This window comes from Carcharhinus amblyrhynchos, unplaced genomic scaffold (genome assembly GCF_965287045.1).
Source record: "Carcharhinus amblyrhynchos unplaced genomic scaffold, sCarAmb.v2.hapA scaffold_44, whole genome shotgun sequence".
Lineage (NCBI taxonomy): Eukaryota > Metazoa > Chordata > Chondrichthyes > Carcharhiniformes > Carcharhinidae > Carcharhinus > Carcharhinus amblyrhynchos.
The window spans coordinates 2,592,501-2,614,714 of NW_027649785.1; the positions used below are offsets into that span (position 1 = coordinate 2,592,501).

At 48.3% G+C, this 22,214-nt stretch overlaps 1 protein-coding gene across 3 annotated transcripts in view; it reads right to left on the reverse strand.

Annotated features, from left to right (window-relative positions):
- Positions 1 to 22,214, reverse strand: part of LOC145337152 (synaptosomal-associated protein 25-like) — a 298,706-nt gene that overhangs the window by 53,067 nt on the left and 223,425 nt on the right. For all 3 annotated transcript variants that reach the window (XM_080181939.1, XM_080181938.1, XM_080181940.1), the window contains one exon: positions 11,037 to 11,078. In XM_080181939.1, coding sequence (XP_080038065.1) covers positions 11,037 to 11,078 — 42 coding nt within the window. The remainder of the gene's footprint in view (positions 1 to 11,036; positions 11,079 to 22,214) is intronic.

Consider the following 22,214-nt stretch of genomic DNA (forward strand, 5'->3'; position numbering starts at 1 on the left):
GTAGACAGAGGGGAACCGGTGGATGTGGTGTCTTTAGATTTCCAGAAGGCGTTCGATAAGGTGCCCCACAAAAGGTTGCTGCAGAAGGTTAGGGTACACGGAGTTGGGGGTAAAGGATTAGCGTGGATTGAGGATTGGTTGTCTAACAGGAAGCAGAGAGTTGGAATCAATGGGTGCTTTTCTGGTTGGCAGTTGGTGACTAGTGGAGTGCTGCAGGGATCGGTGCTGGGACCTCAACTGTTTACCATTTATATAGACAATCTGGAGGAGGGGGCTGAGTGTAGGGTAACAAAGTTTGCTGATGACACGAAGATGAGTGGAAAAGCAAATTGCTTGGAGGACACGGAAAGTCTACAGAGAGATCTGGATAGGCTGAGTGAGTGGGCGAGGACCTGGCAGATAGAGTATAACGTTAGCAAATGTGAGGTTATCCACTTTGGAAGAAATAATAGTACGAGGGATTATTATTTAAATGGTGAAAAGCTGCAGCATGCTACGGTGCAGAGGGACCTGGGGGTCCTTGTGCACAAATCGCAAAAACCCAGTCTGTAGGTGCAGCAGGTGGTCAAGAAGGCGAATGGGATGTTGGCCTTTATAGCGAGGGGGATAGAATATAAAAGCAGGGAGGTCTTGCTGCAACTGTACAAGGCACTGGTGAGGCCGCAACTGGAGTAGTGTGTATAGTTTTGGTCCACTTATTTGCGAAAGGATATATTGGCCTTGGAGGGAGTACAGAGAAGGTTCACCAGGCTGATACCGGAGATGAGAGGGTTAGCTTATGAGGAGAGATTGAGTAGATTGGGTCTGTACTCATTGGAGTTTAGAAGGCTGAGGAGGGATCTTATAGAGATGTACAAGATAATGAAGGGGATAGATAGGGTAGAGGTAGAGAGATTCTTTCCACTTAGAAAGGAAACCAGAACTAGAGGGCACAGCCTCAAAATAAGGGGGGACAGTTTAGAATAGAGTTGAGGAGGAACTTCTTCTCTCAAGGGTGGTGAATCTCTGGAATTCTCTGCCCATTGAAGTGGTGGAGGCTGCCTCATTGAATACGTTTAAGTCATGGGTAGATAGATTTCTGATCGATAAGGGAATTAAGGCAGGTAATTAAGGCAGCAGGCAGGTAAGTGGAACTGATCCACTTCAGATCAGCCACGATCTTATCGAATGGTGGGGCAGACTCGAAGGGCTAGATGGCCTACTCCTGTTCCTATTTCTTATGGTCTTATGGGTAAGTAGGAGGTTGTATCAAGTCCAGGGGTGGGTGGGAAGGAGTAAACAGGGGGTTACTGGCAAGGCCATTGTATTAGAGATGATGAGTAACCAATCAGCTGTTAACCAAAAGGGACAACACAATGTGCTCCTCCAGGGAGTCCAGCTCTGAAGGAGGAGGATGCTCAAAGCAGCAGCAGAACCTGCTGCTGTTCCCTGAGCCACGTACATGGATCTGCGATGGCTGCTTCAATTAATATTAACAATATCGCACCTCACCACCAGGTCAGCCACTCACTGGAAGGTCAGTCAAGTTTCAACGTGTTGAAGCCCTGAGTGGCACTCGGATCCAAGACAGAAACACAAGGCAGTGGGCCATTCAGCCCCTCTAGCCTGTTCCAACATTCAATATTCAAGGGCTGATCCTCAATCTCAATCTATATAAAACATATATAGCTTCTGACTCTAAGGTGCTACCAGTTGAGTTTACAGGAGTCAAGTTAAATTACAGTCAATGAATTGTCAGAACTGCTCCTGGCATGTCCAGGTTCACAGAATAGGATGTGCAGATACCTCTACACTGGAGTCACAAAGCACTGCATTCATCGGCACGGCTGACTTTACAAAGAGAGGGAAGAATTCTGCATATTAATGAACGTTATTATTGTTCACCTAAAAAGACCATTCACGTGTTTTCAGAAAACAGAATATGTGCTAAATTTTCACATTGCATTGAAGTATGCTGATTAATAGATTTTAACAGAAACTTTTTTTTGCTATTTGTTGGATCTTTCTATGATGGAGTAAGAGACACAGGGCACAATCTTACTGACTGTGCATACCATATTCCCGCTGCAGTGAACACAGAGAATCTAGCAACAAACTCAATCTCTGGGTGGAAAATCCCACTGGCATGAACAGTTGGAAAATTCCAGCCAGAGTCAGGTCAGAAAAATTTGCATTCATTTAGCATCTTTCAGGACCCAGGGACATCTCCGAACACCTTACACACAATTAAACACTTGTAACAGTTAGCCACTGTTGTGATGTATGGAAAGGTGGCAGCTAACACCGCATACACCTTGCTCCTGAAAAATGCAAGGCAATAACTTGGGTGGCACGGTAGCACAGTGGTTAACACTGCTGCTTCACAGCTCCAGGGACCTGGGTTCGATTCCCGGCTTGGGTTACTGTCTGCCTGGAGTTTGCACATTCTCCTCGTGTCCACATGGGTTTCCTCCGGGTGCTCCGGTTTCCTCCCACAGTCCAAAGATGTGTGGGTTAGGTTGATTGGCCGTGCTAAAATTGCCCATTAGCGTTGTGAGATGCATAGGTTAGAGGGATTAGGGGGTAAATATGTAGGGATTTGGGGGTGGGATTGTGGTCGGTGCAGACTCGATGGGCCGAATGGCCTCCTTCTGCACTATAGGGCTTCTATGATGATAACTATCTGATTATATTATGTTGGTTGAGCTTTAGGGAGGTTTTCTGGTGCAGTGGGTAATGTCCCTGTTTCTGGGTCAGAAGCTCCACATTTGAGTCCCACTTCAGGGTGCAATGGCCAAGGAAGGCACGTTCACTACATTCACATGTAACACTCCATTCTGCACTCTCTCCTTTCCTTCTCTATGAACGGTATGCTTTGTCTGCATAGCGCACCAGAAACGATACTTTTCACTGTATGCTAATACATGTGACAATAATAAATCAAATCAGTGTTGGCCAAACAAGTTGATTAGTAACGTGTAAATCCTTCCAATATACCTGTAGGTAAGACCAGGGGAGTTTTCTGATCAATCACATTGCAGGAGGCAACAGCAAGCCACTCAATACTTTGCCCAGAGTAATCACGGTCCCATCCAATGGGGGTCCATGGTCACCAAGTTCCACTTTGGGTGTGGTGCCTGGAGGAAGTTGAGCAATTTGCATACAGGGCCTGGGTTTCAGGTCTCACCTGAAGTACAATATCACTGACAGAGTCCTCAGTCCTGCACCAAAGCACCAACCTAGGCTCTGTCTTCATGTCTCCAGTGGAGTTTGAAATCAGAGGTGGGAGTGTTACCACTGACTGGTAGGTAAGGTGGTTAAGAAGACACATGTGACACTTGCCTTTATTAAATGAGGCAAAGAATATAAGAGCAGGGAGATTATGATGGAACTATATAAAACACTCATTAGGCCACAGCTAGAGTACTGTGTGGAATTCTGCTCACCACACGACAGGAAGGATGTGATAGCACTGGAAAGAGTGCAGGGAAGATTCACCAGGACGTTGCCTGGGCTGGAGCGTTTCAGATACAAAGAAAAGCTGGTTAGGTTGGGGTTGTTTTCCTTAAGAGCAGAGAAGGCTGAGGGGGGACATCACAGAATCCCTACAGTTTAAAAGAGGGCATGCAGCCCATCATGTTCACAGCTGGCTCTAACAGAGCATCCCACCCAGGCCCTTCCCCACACCCTATCCCCACAACCCTATATTTCCCAAGGCAAGTCCATCTCACCTACACATCTTTGGACACTAAGGGGTAAGTTAGCACGGCCAATCCACAAAACCTGCACATCTTTGGACCTGATTGAGGTGTACAACTTTACGAGGGACAAAGATAGTGTGGATAGGCAGGAACCTTTCCCATTAATAGAGAGATCAATAACCAGGGGGCGCAGATTTAAAGTAAGGAGCAGGAGATCTGAGGAAAAACTTTTCACCCAGAGGGTGGTGGGAATCTGGAACTCGCTGCCTGAAAAGTTGATAGAAGCAGAACCCCTCACAACATTTAAGAAGCATTTAGATGAGTACGTGAAACACCCTAGCACACAAGGCTACAGACCAAGTGCTGGAAAATGGGATTAGAATAGATACGTGTTTGATAGTAGGTTCAGACACGATGGGCTGAAGGGCCTCCTTTGTACTGTAGAACTCTGACTCTTTGAACCTTTTGTAGTTGCAAAATTGCTGTGTTCAGACAGAGAAGCTTTTACACACAGCTACAGGTCATTTGGTTTGGCCATGCTAAATTGCCCCTTAGTGTCAGAAATGTGCAGGTTAGGTGGATTGGCCATGATCTTAGAACCCTACAGTGCACAGGGAGACCATTCAGCCCATCAAGTCTGCACTGGCCACAATCTCACCCAGGTTCTATCCACATAATCTCATACATTTACCCTAGCGAGTCCCCCTTTCACTAAGGGGCAATTTAGCATGGTCAATCCACCTAATCCACACATCTTTGGGCTGTGGGAGGAAACCAGAGCACTTGGAGAAAACCCACACAGGTATGTAGAGAATGTGCACATTCCACACAGACAGTGAGCCAAGCTGGGAATGGAACCCGGATCCCTGGTGCTGTGAGGCAGCAGTGCTAACCACTGTGCCACCAATACATAGGTAGGTCTGGGAGGGAGGATCTTTCGTAGAGTCAGTACAGGCTCGATGGACTGGATGGCTCTTTCTGCACTGTAGGGATTCTATGGAGCCTCATCCCACTCGAATGCTCCAGTCATTACCTGAGGTTATGGGATGTCAGCTCCACTGCTCCTAGACTGAAACTGAAAATGACACTCGGAAAGCTTTAGAATCATACTTTCTCGGTCATCCTTAACATTCAGGAGAATCTTACACTGCTAACCTTTGGGTTTAATGATTTTTAAAAAAGATATTCTGCAGTAGATTCAGTGGTTTGAAATGTTTATGAGGTTAATGATACACAGCCTGCCAAGGCAGCCAGTTTATTAATCCAGATGGCCTCTCCTCAATCAGCTGCCTCCAGAGCGTTTGGATGCCAGGGAAATATTAGCATAAAAGTAAAATATTTACAAGAACCTCAGTACAATGTAGCAGTATTGAACTTACATTAAACAGGCTCTTCAGCCCTCCAAGCTTGTGCTGAGCATGATGCCCTAACTAAACGAAAAAAAACCTTCTGCCCTTACTGGGTCCATATCCCTGTATTCCTTTCCTATTCACGTACCCATCCAGATACCTCTTAAATGTTGCTAATGTGCCTGCTTCCACCATCTCCTCTGGCAGCACGTTCCAGGCACCCACCACCACTCTCTGCGTGAAAAACTTCCCCCACACATCTCCCTTAAACTTGCCCCCTCTCACCTTGAACCTGTGCTGCCTTGTAATTGGCAGTTCCACCTTGGGAAAAAGCCTCTGACCATCCACCCTGTCTGTTCCTCTGATAATTTTGTAGACCTCTATCTCCCCCTCAACCTCTGTTTTTCCAGTGAAAACAATCCTAGTTTATTTAACTTCTCCTGAAGGACAACAAACACCCTCGAGATTAAAGTTGTAACTGATCAAAGCTAAGCACCATCTCCCTGGGTTTCACTTAATTTAATCTGTAGGGAGCAAGTGTTCAGCATGCAATAGATGGCAGTGCTGTAGCTTAAGTTTATTTTCTTTTCGTTATGGTCTTAATTCATCAGCCACATTGCTCACACCACCAGTGACAAGCCCATAAACCAGTATGGCTCTCTCCACATGCAGCCCAGGTTTGGAGTTATACTGCTGGATGCTTTACTCAGATTGGAATTAAAAAACAAAGAAAGGTACAGCACAGGAACAGGCCCTCCGGCCCTCCGAGCCTACACCAATCATGATGTCTGCCTAAACTAAAACCATATGCACTTACAGAGTCCGTATCCTTCCATTCCCATCCTATCCATGGATTTGTCTAGTTGCCCCTTAAATGCTGCTATTTTATCTGCTCCCACCACCTCCCCGGACAGCACGTTCCAGACATTCACCACCGTCTGGGTAGAAGATTTGCCTCGCGCATCTCCTCTAAACTTTTCTCCACGCACCTTAAACCTTAAAGTTGGGATAAAATCCTTGTGTTGACACCAGTGGAGACTGTGAGTCTCAGACTTTGTCCTGTAGTTAAGCTGCCAATTCACATTTACAACCCGTCTGTCGATTGCTCGTGTTATTAGCACAAAGATTCACATGAGCAGATGTTCTTTTCAGTGCATCAACTGGGACAAGCAGACTAATTATTTGCTGGAGAGGGTATTTGAGTGGTGAAGATTAATCAGATTTAATAACCATGTTGGCATGTTTCCTGTTCCGTGACAGGTCAGAACAATCCCCACTACCCGTCCATTTCCAAAAGAAGGACCTGCACTAATATAGCGCCTTTCATCACTCACAGGTTACTTTGTGGAGATGATGATTCTGGCTGGATAAAGAGGGTACTATTGAACCATAGAATAAATACAGTACAGAGGTAGGCCATTCAGTTCATCAAATCTGCACCAATTCTCCGAAAGAGCATCTTACCCAGGCCCTTCCCTCTGCCCTATCCTATGACCCTGTGCATTTACCTTGGCTAATCCATGAAACCCGATACCTTTGGACATTAAGAATCCATTTAGCATGGCCAATGCACCTAACCCACACATCTTTGAACTGTGGGAGGAAACAGGTGCACCTGGAGGAACCCCACGCAAACATGGGGAGAACGTGCAAAGTCCACACAGACAGTGAATCAAGCTGGGAATTGAACCCAGGTTCCTGGCCCTGAGGCAGCAATGCTAACCACTGTGTCGCCTGTCACTGGTAGTATGGTCAACTTGGGCCAAAGAATTAAGACCATAGTTTGACAAATGAGGGTTACCGCTACCATTTCACTGTTAACTTCTACCACCAACTTGACCAGCCTGAGATCATCTTCTCCAACCATGTTGTTCAATTCATGATTTCTTAGAACCCTTAACTCCAGTGTCAAACTGGCTTTTTTGGAACAAGAAGCGACTCAAACATTGTAGAATAAAAACTAACTGGCAAGCTTTACCAGATTGTTTCACATGGTAGCCGGAATCCAAAGTGAAACAGCCATAACAGATTGGAGGGCAGTTTTCTTCCAATGCTTGAAGCATAATATTCATTCATTCATAATATTTACATCTGAGGCTCCAATCAAGTATAAAATCTGAGCCTGTTCTCAGAGGGCAAAAGTGGGAGGGGGGAGAGTTTCAATTTCTCTTTGTTTATTCGTATTCCTGGTCCCAGGACTGAGCGTGGGGGACAGGGAAGTTGCCAACTGCACTGCCAATCGCCAATGGAATATTAACCCTACATTGGATTGCTAATCTCAATCCAATTGCCCATCAGTGCTATGAGGACTGATCCTCGTAAAGATAGCAGAAGGAAGAGTGATATCTCTCTTACATTTCTAAGCTAAGGAGGGTACTGAACGGTCAGGGGTCCCAGTGCAAGTGGCCCCCTGACTATAAAGTGTTGAGTGAGATAAGCTTGGCCCCTTCATGGTCAGAGTGTTCACCATGGATGTCCACACAGGTCACTTGGGTAAGAGTAGTCAATGGGCGTTAAACAGAATTTGGGCTGAGGGAAGAGCTGGAGGGGAAGGAAGGAAGTTTCCATTTCATCCCACTCGATGTAAATCCCACTCCATGATGATCCCAAGAAATGCCCAGAATGTCACAGAAATGTGATACTCAAAATGACAAGTAAATTGGAAGGAGGTATTCTTGGGGAAAGTACCGAAGGAAGATGGCGGATTTTCAAGGAATGTTTGTCTGGAGTTCTGCATGACAACGTTCCGATGAGACAGGGAGGATTTGGTAGGTTACTGGAACCGTGGTGCACGAAGGTTGTAATGAACCTAGTCAAAAAAAAAGAAAGGCGTACAGAAGGTTCAGAGAGCTGGGAGATGTTAAGGATCTAGAGGAGTATACAGGTTGTAGGAAGGAACTTAAAAAGGAAATTAGGAGAGCCAGAAGTGGTCATGAGAAGGCCTTGCCAGGTAAGATTAAGGAGAACCCTAAGGCGTTCTACAAATATAAGAACATAAGAACATTAAGAACATAAGAAATAGGAGCAGGAGTAGGCCATCTAGCCCTTCGAGCCTGCCCCGCCATTCAATAAGATCATGGCTGATCTGTCGCTGCTCAGTTCCACTTTCCCGCCCTCTCCCCATAACCCTTAATCCCCTCTCTTATCAAAAACCCATCAACCCGCGTCTTAAAAATATTTAGCGGGGCAGCCTCCACCACTTCAACGAGCAGAGAATTCCAGAGATTCACCATCCTTTGAGTGAAGAAGTTCCTCCTCAACTCCGTTCTAAACCGCCCCCCTTTTATCTTGAGGCTGTGCCCCCTAGTCCTACTGTCTTTTTTGAGCGTGAAGAGTCTCTCCACCTCTATCCTATCCATCCCATTCATCATCTTATACGTCTCAATGAGATCTCCCCTCATTCTTCTAAACTCTAACGAGTACAAGCCTAGTTTATTCAGCCTCTCCTCATAGCTCAACCCCCTCAACTCCGGTATCAGTCTAGTAAACCTCCTCTGCACTCCCTCCAAGGCCAAAATATCTTTGCGCAGGTGTGGCGCCCAGAACTGCACACAGTACTCCAGCTGCGGCCTCACCAATGCCCTATACAGCTGCAGCAAGACCTCCCTACTTTTATATTCAATCCCCCTCGCTATGAAGGCCAGCATCCCATTCGCCTTCCTGACCACCTGCTGCACCTGCAGGCTGGGTTTTTGCGACTCATGCACAAGGACCCCGAGGTCCCTCTGCACCGTCGCCTGCTGCAGTTTTTCGCCCCGTAAGTAATAGTCCTTCCTACCATTCTTCCTACCAAAGTGGACCACCTCACACTTGCCAACATTAAATTCCATTTGCCATTTCCTGGCCCATTCGCCCAGCCTATCTAGATCCTTCTGCAGACTCTCCACACCCTCCGCACAATTTGCTGTTCCCCCAATCTTGGTGTCATCAGCAAATTTCGACACCATACACTCGGTTCCCTCCTCCAGATCATCTATATAAATGGTAAAAAGCTGAGGCCCCAGCACCGACCCCTGGGGCACTCCACTAGTCACCATCCGCCAATCCGAATAGCACCCGTTGACCCCCACTCTCTGCCTCCTAATTGACAACCAATCCTCTATCCACGCTAACACCCTACCCCCAACTCCATGTCCCTCGACCTTCTGCAATAACCTCTATGTGAAAAGTAAAAGGATGAGATGTGAAGGAATAGGTCCTATAAAATGTGAAGGCGGGAAAGTTTGTATGGAACCAGTAGAAATAGCAGAGGTGCTTAATGAATACTTTACCTTGGTATTCACGGTGGAAAAAGATCTAGCTGGTTGTACTGCAGGTTTGCGGCGGACTGAAAAGATTGAGTATGTGGATGTTAAGAAAGAGGATGTGTTGGAACTTTTAAATTCTAAGATAGATAAGTCGCCAGGACCAGATGGGATGTACCCCAGGTTACTGTGGGAGGTGAGGGAAGAGATTGCAGAGCCCCTGGCGATGATCTTTGTGTTGTTGATGGAGACGGCAGAGGTTCCGAAGGATTGGAGGATTGTGGATGTGGTTCCTATTTTCAAGAAAGGGACCAGGGATAACCTGGGAAATTACCGACCGATGAGTCTGGCCTCAGTGGTTGGTAAATTGATGGAGAGGATCCTGAGGGACAGGATTTATGAACATTTAGAGAAGTTTAGTATGATCAAAAATAGTCAGCACGGCTTTGTCAAGGGCAGATTGTGCCTTACGAGCCTGGTTGAGTTCTTTGAAAATGTGACTAAACACATTGACAAAGGAAGAGTGGTAGATGTGGTTTATATGGACTTCAGCAAGGCGTTTGATAAAGTCCCCCATGCAAGACTTCTTGAGAAAATGAGGGGGCATGGGATCCAAGGGGACGTTGCCTTGTGGATCCAGAACTGGCTTGCCTGCAGAAGGCAGAGAGTGGTTGTGGATGGGTCTTTTTCTGCATGGACGTCGGTCACCAGTGGACTGCCCCAGGGATCTGTTCTGGGACCCTGGCTGATGGTAATTTTCATAAATGACCTGGATGAGGAAGTGGAGGGATGGGTTAGTAAGTTTGCCAAAGATACGAAGGTTGGTGGTGTTGTGGATAGTCTGGAGGGATGTCAGAAGTTGCAGCGCGACATAGATAGGATGCAAGACTGGGCGGAGAAGTGGCAGATGGACTTCAACGCGGATAAATGTGTAGTGGTCCATTTTGGACGGTCCAATGGGATGAAGGAGTGCAATATCAAGGGTAGGAGTCTTAGCAGTGTAGAGGTTCAGAAGGACCTTGGAGTCCGGGTCCATAGGACTCTTAAATTGGCCTCGCAGTTGGAGAATGTGGTCAAGAAGGCGTACGGTGTACAGGCCTTCATTAATCGAGGGATTGAGTTCAGGAGTCGGGAGGTAATGCTGCAACTTTATAAGACCCTAGTCAGACCCCACTCAGAGTACTGTGCACAGTTCTGGTCGCCTCATTACAAGAAAGATGTGAAAGCTATTGAAAGGGTGCAGAGGAGATTTACAAGGATGTTGCCTGGATTGGGAGGCATGCCTTATGAGGATAGGTTGAGGGAACTCGGTCTTTTCTCCCTGGAGAGACAAAAGATGAGAGGTGACCTGATAGAGGTGTATAGGATGTTGAGAAGTATAGATTGGGTGGATTCTCAGAGGCTTTTTCCCAGGGCTGAAATGGTCGCTACGAGAGGACACAGGTTTAAGGGGCTGGGGAGCAGGTACAGAGGAGATGTCAGGGGTAAGTTTTTCACTCAGAGGGTGGTGAGTGAGTGGAATCGGCTGCCGTCAGTGGTGGTGGAGGTGAACTCATTGGGGTCTTTTAAGAGACTTCTGGATGAGTACATGGGATTTAATAGGATTGAGGGTTATAGGTAGGCCTAGGAGGTAGGAATATGATCAGCGCAACTTGTGGGCCCAAGGGCCTGTTTGTGCTATAGTTTTTCTATGTTCTATGTGGCTATGGCTTCATCAGGAATTTACCAATGCAGAAAATAAATTAAATTTATGGGCACAGTACCTCCTCCACCAGTTGCAGCATACGGCGAGTGCTTTCCAGGGACTGTGAAGAGAGAGAAACACACAGTTAGACGATCGCAAACAATGTGAAGGCATCATTTTTCCAGCAGCAAATGCCCTTTGATAAACAAAAAACCCAAAAAGAGCAACCAACCTTTAACCTCTTCATGTCCTGACAAGCTCCAAGAATGTCACAGAAAGAACTTGCGTTTATATAGCACCCTTTCCCAAACTCAGAGGGAAACATGGTGGCCATGTTGCACACAGCAGGATCGCACAATAAGCAATGTTATAATGGCCAGGTAATCTGCTTTTAGTGATGCTGTTAAGGGTTAAATATTTGCCGAGACACAGAGGGGAGCTGCCCTTTCCCCAGCTCCCCCAACAAGGCACCAAGTAACCAACGCCCAATCTCAACCCTGCCACTGGGATTGAAAACAAATCCTCCTTATTGGATATAGAGTGGAACGGTGTACGAGGTTTAAAACAGTGCTGAGAAACATAATTAACTAATAATAAAAATGCCAGTTCACATGCATTCCTGTTTGCAAAACCATACTTCCTGATGATATGTTTTTCTCACACTTTTGGATCAACTTTTCCCATTATAAATTCCAATCTCGACACTTATAATGGAAAGTGTTTATGTAAACATGTCACGCCCAGAACATGAGCTGCTTTGTACTTGCTTGTCTATCTGCCGTGTTGCCTTCATTAGCTCGCTGGCTCCCCGTCTCATCTACCTGGGCAGTTCAGTGAAGGATGCTCCAATTTCCTACCACAGTCCAAAGATGTGTGGGTCAGGTGGATTGGCCATGCTAAATTGACCCTAGTGTCAGGGGATTAGCAGGGTAAATCATTGATGGTTAAGTTTAAAGTTTATTTATGAGTGTCACAAGTAGGGTTACACTAACACTGCAATGAAGTTATTGTGAAAATCCCCTAGTCGCCACAATCCAGCACCTGTTCAGGTACACTGGCGGAGATATGCACCTATTCAGCACGTCTTTCAGACTGTGGGAGGAAACCAAAGCACCCAGAGGAAACCCATGCAGACATGGGGAGAATGTGCAAACTCCACCCAAGCTGGGAATCGAACCCAGGTCCCTGAGGTTGTGAGGCAGCAATGCTAACCACTGTGCCACCTGCCGCCCAGAATCTCGGATGGTTAGAGTGTGGTAATCCCAAAGTCACAGGATCAATCCCTACACTGGCAAATGTGGCTGCTCACCCTTAATGTATGTCCATGTCTTATCCCAAGTTTGGGGGGTTTGCCAGGTATGGGTAGCTCTGTACAAAGTGTGCCCCATTCCTCTCACTGAGCTTACAATTTCTCTGGCAGACAGGGCGAGGACACGGGTCTGTGCTTATGTTAAAAAGTGGACGTTAATACCCCTCTGGAACTAACACCAGAACACTCAAAGAGGAGTGTCTCTTTGCTGTTCTTCAGCAACTTCTCGTGATGAAATAAATCCCTGACACTCACTCTAAAATCAACACATAACTACTTATTTATCTAACAGTGAATAACTTAACTAAACTATTAACAAACCAAATAAAACAAGATTCTAATGGAATGCCAATCCAATAAAAACAATTCCCACTCATGAACAAAAAATAGAATTTAGTCATTCTCTAAACTGCAACCAGGTTTGTATCTTCTGGACTATTCTGGGCCTCCTCTACTGATTCTTCTGCCTGGAACTTCTTCCTTCTTTACTATCTGGATTGTGCTTTGAGCTGTGGCAAGTGGCAGTTTTTCTCTCTTTTTGTCCCACTGCCCCCTTCTTTTACACCTGCGATGACACATCAATATTTCCCACAACAGGAGTGATCCAAGGTTGTCAAAACTGTCAGGTTTAAATTTAACAGATTCTTGGTATCTAAGTGCCTAATTCAAATTGATAGGCTAAATTCAAATATTCAAAAGTCTATTGCCTTGGTAAAACTGTTGCTTGGCCTTTTGATATAAATGCTTAAGTTTGGGACTCTCCGTGTACTAACTCCATAAACATGGAAAAAGCATCACCTTTTAAAAGGGACCATACAATGCATTCCCCTCCGAGCATTATAGAATCACCACCCTACAATTACACTCCCCAACTTCACAACACTGGTATGTGTGTGTGTGTGTGTGTGTGTGTGTATACTTTTATTGACAATTATCGTTTCCTAGTGATGATCCTAGCTATTAATCTAAATTCTGCACTCTCTCATTTCCTTCTCTATGAACAGTATGTTTTGTCTGTATAGTGCGCAAGAAACAATACTTTTCACTGTATGTTAATACATATGACAATAATAAATCCAATCAAATCAAATCAAATCCTGCACAAAAATATGGAGTTGGGAAACGGTGGCATAGTGGCACTGTGACTAGACTAGAGGGGGTAGGGGTGGGGGGTGGGGGAGGTGTTAGCATTTTCTTCCACAGCTTGGCAGTGCCACATTACAATCAGCATTGTGTTTGTGCGGACTGAGAGCAATGGGAGCCTGTGATCACTAATGCTACCTCTGCCCCCGCTCTGCCTCTGCCCTGCCTCCGCCCTGCACCACCACCCCCCCTCCCCCTGCCCCCAGGCACACACACACACACGCACGCACACACACACGCACACACCCACACACACCTGATTGTGGAGTGTACACAATGGAGACATGAATAGGTTAATACCATCTGGTTTAGACTGCAGCTACTCTGAGCTTTGAGGTTCAGCAAGGGGTTAACAGAATAACTGGCAGACAGCGTAAGCAAGACCAGAGGGAAATTAACTGAGTTACTGTCAGTGCTGCTGTTAATCTATGTCAATATCCGAAGCTGTCTTTTTATATGTGTTATATTACAATATCACACACTTTGCACAGACTGTAACCCAAAAGAAAGATTCTATTTCTCCTCCATTGCTGTCCGATCATTGGGCTGCGGAATTCTCACAGTTAACTCCTTCTGTCTCTCCATCTGTCTCTCTCCACGGGTGGCACGCACTGCTGCCTCGCAACGCCAGGGACCCGGGTTCGATTCCCGGCTTGGATCACTGTCTGTGCAGAGTCTACACGTTCTCCCCGTGTCTGCCAAGGGTTTCCTCCGGATGCTCTGATTTCCTCCCACAGTCCAAAGATGTGTGGGTCAGGTGGATTGGCCATGCTAAATTGACTCTAGTGTCAGGGGATTAGCAGGGTAAATACGTGGGGTTATGGGAATAGTGCCTGGGTGGGACTGTGGTCGGTGCAGACTTGATGAGCCAAATGCACTGTAGGAATTCTACATTTCTATGATTCTGAAGTTAGAACTCCTGCAGAGTGACTACTGGTGTGAGGCAAGCAGGAACATTCAAAGTTAACGATTTAAACCAGTTTGTTGGATGGTTCCCAGTGTCTTTGACCAGGGCAGGTGAGCCTTTCTGGACAGTAGCTGGGTTAACCTGTACCCAAGAGCACCTTTGAGGTAATCCCCAAATTGGTTCTATACTTTTAACATTTAAGAAAAACTTGGACGGGTTCATGGATGAGAGGGGTGTGGAGGTCAGTGCAGGTCCAAGAGCAGGTCAGTGGGACTAGGTAAAAAATGGTTCAGCACAGACAAGAAGGGCCAAAAGGCCTGTTTCTGAGCTGTAATTTTCTATGGTTCTAGGGACACTGGGGAGCCAGGAAGCTGCAGCTCCCCTTTCTCCCTCCACAGATGCTGCCTGGCCTGCCATGTATTTTCAGCAGCTTCTGTTTCTCTGTGAGATTCACAACATGGAGTATTTTGCTTTTGTAAGGACACATCAGAGAGGGTGAACCAAGGAGAGAGAGTGGTGTCAGTGAGGGGAATACGGAGCTCCATGAGCAGATAACTCGAGGCCTGACCACTCAGGGTACCGATACTCCAGAGCCAGAATGCAGAGGAAAGCTGAGACCCTGCTGGGCTGGAGTGCTGGCTGATATCAGGGTGAGGCCATGGAGAGAAATGAGGATTTTAAACTCAAGGTTTAGTTGGAGTGAAAGCTAATTAAAATCAGGAAGCACAGGCCTGATGGATCTCCCAGAGCTTTAACAAATGGTATTAATTAGCTAGTGTTCTCCTCTTACTTTGCAACTGAAAGGCTGCAATTCTCTTTCAGAAAAATAAACCCCAGCGTTAAATCAGCCGGGACTCTGCTCCTGCCCCTTGTCTGTTGTTCCATTTGATCCTCTCCCGTCCCTACTGGTATCTCATTTAACAAGCCACCATATCCTAATGATCAGGAAGGTGGGTGTTTGTTTTTGATCTTTGCAGTCTCAGATCCCCACACACAGCCACGAGCTGTCAGCACTAATTACCTGAGTGGCCCCACCACACACTGCAGCCCCTCCCCACCTTTAATATCTCCTCCATCCTCCTGATTTCGCCGATTCCATTTTCACTCTGCCATTATTCACTGCCCCAGTGACCCTCAGGGAGACGCGGTGAAATTACTAGCCCCTTCATTATTTTACAAACAGACAGAGGATTTCTGTGCCACAGATAAATAAGACGTAGCAATCTCAGCCACTCCAAATTCATGAAACTCATGAAAAACATTTTTTTTAAAGGTTGATACTAACGAGTGTCACTCAATTAAGAAAAAGGGAAGCCATTTTTCTAAAGCTGTATTGTGTCGCTCAGAAATGCCTCAATGAATTGAGCTGCAATGATTACCACAATCATCAAGACCTCCTACTACCCCAGCCTACCCTTCCAGTGTGAGGCCTAGCCTATTGTCTCCAGGGGTATTGTCTCTTAGGGAAGGAAATCTGCCATCCTTACCCGGCCTGGCCTACATGTGACTCCAGAGCCACAGCAATGTGGCTGGCTCTCAACTGCCCTTCAAGGGCAACTAGGGGTGGGCAATAAATACTGGAAAAAGTCTGACAACACCAGGTTTTAGTCCAACCGATTTATTTGATAATAGACTCACAAGCTTTCGAGGTTTCCCTCTTCGTCAGGTGAATGGAGAGTCACTCTCCATTCACCTGACGAAGAGGGAAACCTCGAAAGCTTGTGAGTCTATTATCTAATAAATCGGTTGGACTAAAACCTGGTGTTGTCAGACTTTTTACTGTGTTTACGCCAGTCCAACGCCAGCACACCCACATAATAAATACTGGCCCAGCCAGCGATCCATTCCCACAACTGAATAAACAAACACCCTGACTGCCGATCCTTGACTGAGACCACACCGTCACCTTGCAGTGTCACCCACCCCCACCCCATGGCCATGTTGTCAATGTAATCAGGTAACACTCAGTCCTCTACACAGACTTATTCTAACAAGGCCCTGCTGTTAGGATCGACAGGAATCCCACACAAATCAAAGGTGGGGGGAATGCAGTCAGGGTGGGTGTGGGGGTGAGGAAGAGTCCCGTGCAGCATCTGGTCTGGATATTTTAAATAGTTACTCTGAAGTTCGAAGTGAGTTTACTGATCTATTGCTGAGTTACAGAATACCTCACGCACTCCTCCCACAGCCTCTAAGATCAATATACCCCTCCCAAGGTAACGTGTTCTCCTGTATCCTTTCAACCAGGTGTGACTGTAATAAATACAATAAAAGATGTGTGGATTAAGCATGGAAAATTGCTCCTCAGTATTGGGGGATGAGTCTGTGGTCAGTGCAGAGTCGATGGGCTGTAATTCTGCCACTTTATAAATGATCAGTGCAGTAATTCATGTGCACAGCTCTTGTACACAAAGGATACTGGAGTTATTGAAAAGAATACACACACACTCCCTCACTCACACACACCACCACCTCATCCCTCCCCCCGGCTCGCTCTCTCTCCTACACACACACACACACACACACACACACACAAACACAAACACACACACACACACACACACACACACACACACACACACACACACACACACACAAACACACACACACACACACACACACACACTCTCCCTTGCTCTCTCTCTCTCTCCTACACACACACACCCTCTCTCTGTCTCGCGCACACACACACACTTACACATTCCCTTGCTCTCTCTCTCTGTCCTACACACACACACACACACACACACACACACACACACACACACACACACACACACACACACTCCCTCTCTGTCTCGCGCACACACACACACTCACACATTCCCTTGCTCTCTCTCACACACGTGCGCACACACACACTCCCTCGTTCTCACACACACACACCCTCTCTTTATCTCACACACACACACACATATTCCCTTGCTCTCTCACACACTCACACACACATTCCCTTGCGCTCTCACACACACATCCTCTAACACACACACATTCCCTCGCTCTTTCACACACACGTGTGTGCGCACACACACACTCCCTCGCTCTCATACACACAGACAAACGTTCCCTCGCTCTCTCACACACACAGACATCCTTGCTCTCTCACATACACACTCCTTTGCTCTGTCACACACACACATGCCCTCACTCTCACTCACACACACACACACCTTGCTCTCTCACATACACACACTCTAACTCTCTCACACACACAAACACACACACACATTCCCTCGCTCTCACATACACATTCTCAGTCTTTCACACACACACACCCTCTCTTTATCTCACACACACACTTCCTCTCTCTTTCTGTCTCTTTCACACACACACTCCCTCTCTTTCTCTCACTCACACACCCTTCCTCTCTCTTTCTCTCTCTCTCACACACACACCCGCTCTCTCTCTTTTTCTCTCTCACAAACATACACACATGCACTTCCTCTCTCTCACACACACATGCACTCCCTCCCTCTCTCTCTCACACGCGCTCACTCTCTCTCACACGTGCTCTCTCTCTCGCACACATGCTCCCTCTCTCACATACGCATTCCCTCTCTCTCCCACACACACGCGCTCCCTCTCTCTCACTCACACGTGTGCTCCCTCTCTCACTCACACGTGTGCTCCTTCTCTCTCTCACACGCGTGCTCCCTCTCTCTCTCACACGTGTGCTACCTCTCTCTCTCACACGTGTGCTCTCTCTCTCTCTCACACGTGTGCTCCCTCTCTCTCGCACACGCGTGCTCCCTCTCTCTCACACACACGCGCTCCCTCTCTCTCTCACACGCGCTCCCTCTCTCTCTCACACGCGCTCCCTCTCTCTCTCACACGCGCTCCCTCTCTCTCTCACACGCGCTCCCTCTCTCTCTCACACGCGCTCCCTCTCTCTCACACACACATGCACGCCCTCTCTCACTCTCTCACACACACATGCATTCCTCTTCTCTCTCTCTCTCACACACGTGCTCCCTCTCTCTCACACACGCGTGCTCCCTCTCTCTCTCTCTCTCACACACACGCGCTCCCTCTCTCTCACACACACGCGCTCCCTCTCTCTCTCACATGCACTCCCTCTCTCTCACACACACATGCACTCCCTCTCTCACTCTCTCACACACATGCACTCCCTCTCTCACTCTCTCACACACACATGCACTCCCTCTCTCACTCTCTCACACACACATGCACTCCTCTTCTCTCTCTCTCTCTCACACGCGTGCTCCCTCTCTCTCACACACGCGTGCTCCCTCTCTCTCTCTCTCTCACACACACGTGCTCCCTCTCTCACACACACGCGCTCCCTCTCTCTCACACACACGCGCTCCCTCTCTCTCACACACACGCGCTCCCTCTCTCTCACACACACGCGCTCCCTCTCTCTCACACACACGCGCTCCCTCTCTCTCACACACACGCGCTCCCTCTCTCTCACACACACATGCACTCCCTCTCTCACTCTCTCACACACACATGCACTCCTCTTCTCTCTCTCTCTCTCACACACGTGCTCCCTCTCTCTCACACACGCGTGCTCCCTCTCTCTCTCTCTCTCACACACACGCGCTCCCTCTCTCTCACACACGCGCGCTCCCTCTCTCTCACACACACGCGCTCCCTCTCTCTCACACACACGCACTCCCTCTCTCTCACACACACATGCACTCCCTCTCTCTCACACATGCGCTCCCTCTCTCTCTCTCTCTCTCACACACACATGCACTCCCTCTCTCACTCTCTCACACACACATGCACTCCTCTTCTCTCTCTCTCACACGCGCTCCCTCTCTCCCTCACACGTGCTCCCTCTCTCCCTCACACGTGCTCCCTCTCTCCCTCACACGTGCTCCCTCTCTCCCTCAGACGCGCTCCCTCTCTCTCTCACACACATGCACTCCCTCTCTCACTCTCTCACACACACATGCACTCCTCTTCTCTCTCTCTCTCTCTCACACGCGCTCCCTCTCTCTCTCTCACACGCGCTCCCTCTCTCCCTCACACGTGCTCCCTCTCTCCCTCACACGCGCTCCCTCTCTCCCTCACACGCGCTCCCTCTCTCCCTCACACACATGCACTCCCTCTCTCACACACACATGCACTCCTCTTCTCTCTCTCTCACACACGTGCTCCCTCTCTCTCACACACACATGCACTCCCTCTCTCTCACACACACATGCACTCCCTCTCTCTCACACACACATGCACTCCCTCTCTCTCTCACACACATGCACTCCCTCTCTCTCTCACACACATGCACTCCCTCTCTCTCTCACACACATGCACTCCCTCTCTCTCTCACACACATGCACTCCCTCTCTCTCTCACACACATGCACTCCCTCTCTCTCTCACACACACATGCACTCCCTCTCTCTCTCACACACACATGCACTCCCTCTCTCTCTCACACACACATGCACTCCCTCTCTCTCTCACACACACATGCACTCCCTCTCTCTCTCACACACACATGCACTCCCTCTCTCTCACACACACATGCACTCCCTCTCTCACTCTCTCACACACACATGCACTCCCTCTCTCTCTCTCAAACACGCACTCCCTCTTTCACTCTCTCACACACACATGCACTCCTCTTCTCTCTCTCTCTCTTTCACACACGTGCTCCCTCCCCCTCTCTCACACACACGCACTCCCTCTCTCTCACACACATGCACTCCCTCTCTCTCTCTCACACACATGCACTCCCTCTCTCTCACACACACATGCACTCCCTCTCTCTCACACACACATGCACTCCCTCTCTCTCTCTCACACACACATGCACTCCCTCTCTCTCTCACACACACATGCACTCCCTCTCTCTCTCACACACACATGCACTCCCTCTCTCTCACACACACATGCACTCCCTCTCTCTCACACACACATGCACTCCCTCTCTCTCTCACACACACATGCGCTCCCTCTCTCTCTCACACACACATGCACTCCCTCTCTCTCTCACACACACATGCACTCCCTCTCTCTCTCTCACACACACATGCACTCCCTCTCTCTCACACACACATGCACTCCCTCTCTCTCTCACACACACATGCACTCCCTCTCTCTCTCACACACACATGCACTCCCTCTCTCTCTCACACACACATGCACTCCCTCTCTCTCTCACACACACACGCACTCCCTCTCTCTCACACACACGTGCTCCCTCTCTCTCACACACACATGCACTCCCTCTCTCTCACACACACATGCACTCCCTCTCTCTCACACACACATGCGCTCCCTCTCTCTCTCACACACACATGCACTCCCTCTCTCTCACACACACACATGCACTCCCTCTCTCTCTCACACACACACGCACTCCCTCTCTCTCACACACACATGCACTCCCTCTCTCTCTCACACACACATGCACTCCCTCTCTCTCTCACACACACATGCACTCCCTCTCTCTCACACACACATGCACTCCCTCTCTCTCTCACACACACACGCACTCCCTCTCTCTCACACACACATGCACTCCCTCTCTCTCACACACACATGCACTCCCTCTCTCTCACACACACACATGCACTCCCTCTCTCTCTCACACACACATGCACTCCCTCTCTCTCACACACACATGCACTCCCTCTCTCTCTCACACACACATGCACTCCCTCTCTCTCACACACACACACGCACTCCCTCTCTCTCACACACACATGCACTCCCTCTCTCTCACACACACATGCACTCCCTCTCTCTCTCACACACACATGCACTCCCTCTCTCTCACACACACATGCACTCCCTCTCTCTCTCACACACACATGCACTCCCTCTCTCTCTCACACACACATGCACTCCCTCTCTCTCACACACACATGCACTCCCTCTCTCTCTCACACACACATGCACTCCCTCTCTCTCTCACACACACATGCACTCCCTCTCTCTCACACACACATGCACTCCCTCTCTCTCTCTCACACACGCGCTCCCTGTCTCACACACACATGCACTCCCTCTCTCTCTCTCAAACATGCACTCCCTCTTTCACTCTCTCACACACACATGCACTCCTCTTCTCTCTCTCTCTCTTTCACACACGTGCTCCCTCTCTCTCTCTCACACACATGCACTCCCTCTTCTCTCTCACACACATGCACTCCCTCTCTCTCACACACACATGCACTCCCTCTCTCTCTCACACACACATGCACTCCCTCTCTCTCTCACACACACATGCACTCCCTCTCTCTCACACACACGTGCTCCCTCTCTCTCACACACACATGCACTCCCTCTCTCTCACACACACATGCACTCCCTCTCTCTCTCACACACACATGCGCTCCCTCTCTCTCTCACACACACATGCACTCCCTCTCTCTCACACACACACATGCACTCCCTCTCTCTCTCACACACACACGCACTCCCTCTCTCTCACACACACATGCACTCCCTCTCTCTCTCACACACACATGCACTCCCTCTCTCTCTCACACACACATGCACTCCCTCTCTCTCACACACACATGCACTCCCTCTCTCTCTCACACACACATGCACTCCCTCTCTCTCACACACACACATGCACTCCCTCTCTCTCTCACACACACATGCACTCCCTCTCTCTCTCACACACACATGCACTCCCTCTCTCTCACACACACACATGCACTCCCTCTCTCTCTCACACACACACGCACTCCCTCTCTCTCACACACACATGCACTCCCTCTCTCTCATACACACATGCACTCCCTCTCTCTCACACACATGCACTCCCTCTCTCTCTCTCACACACGCGCTCCCTGTCTCACACACACATGCACTCCCTCTCTCTCACACACACATGCACTCCCTCTCTCTCACACACACATGCACTCCCTCTCTCTCACACACATGCACTCCCTCTCTCTCTCTCACACACGC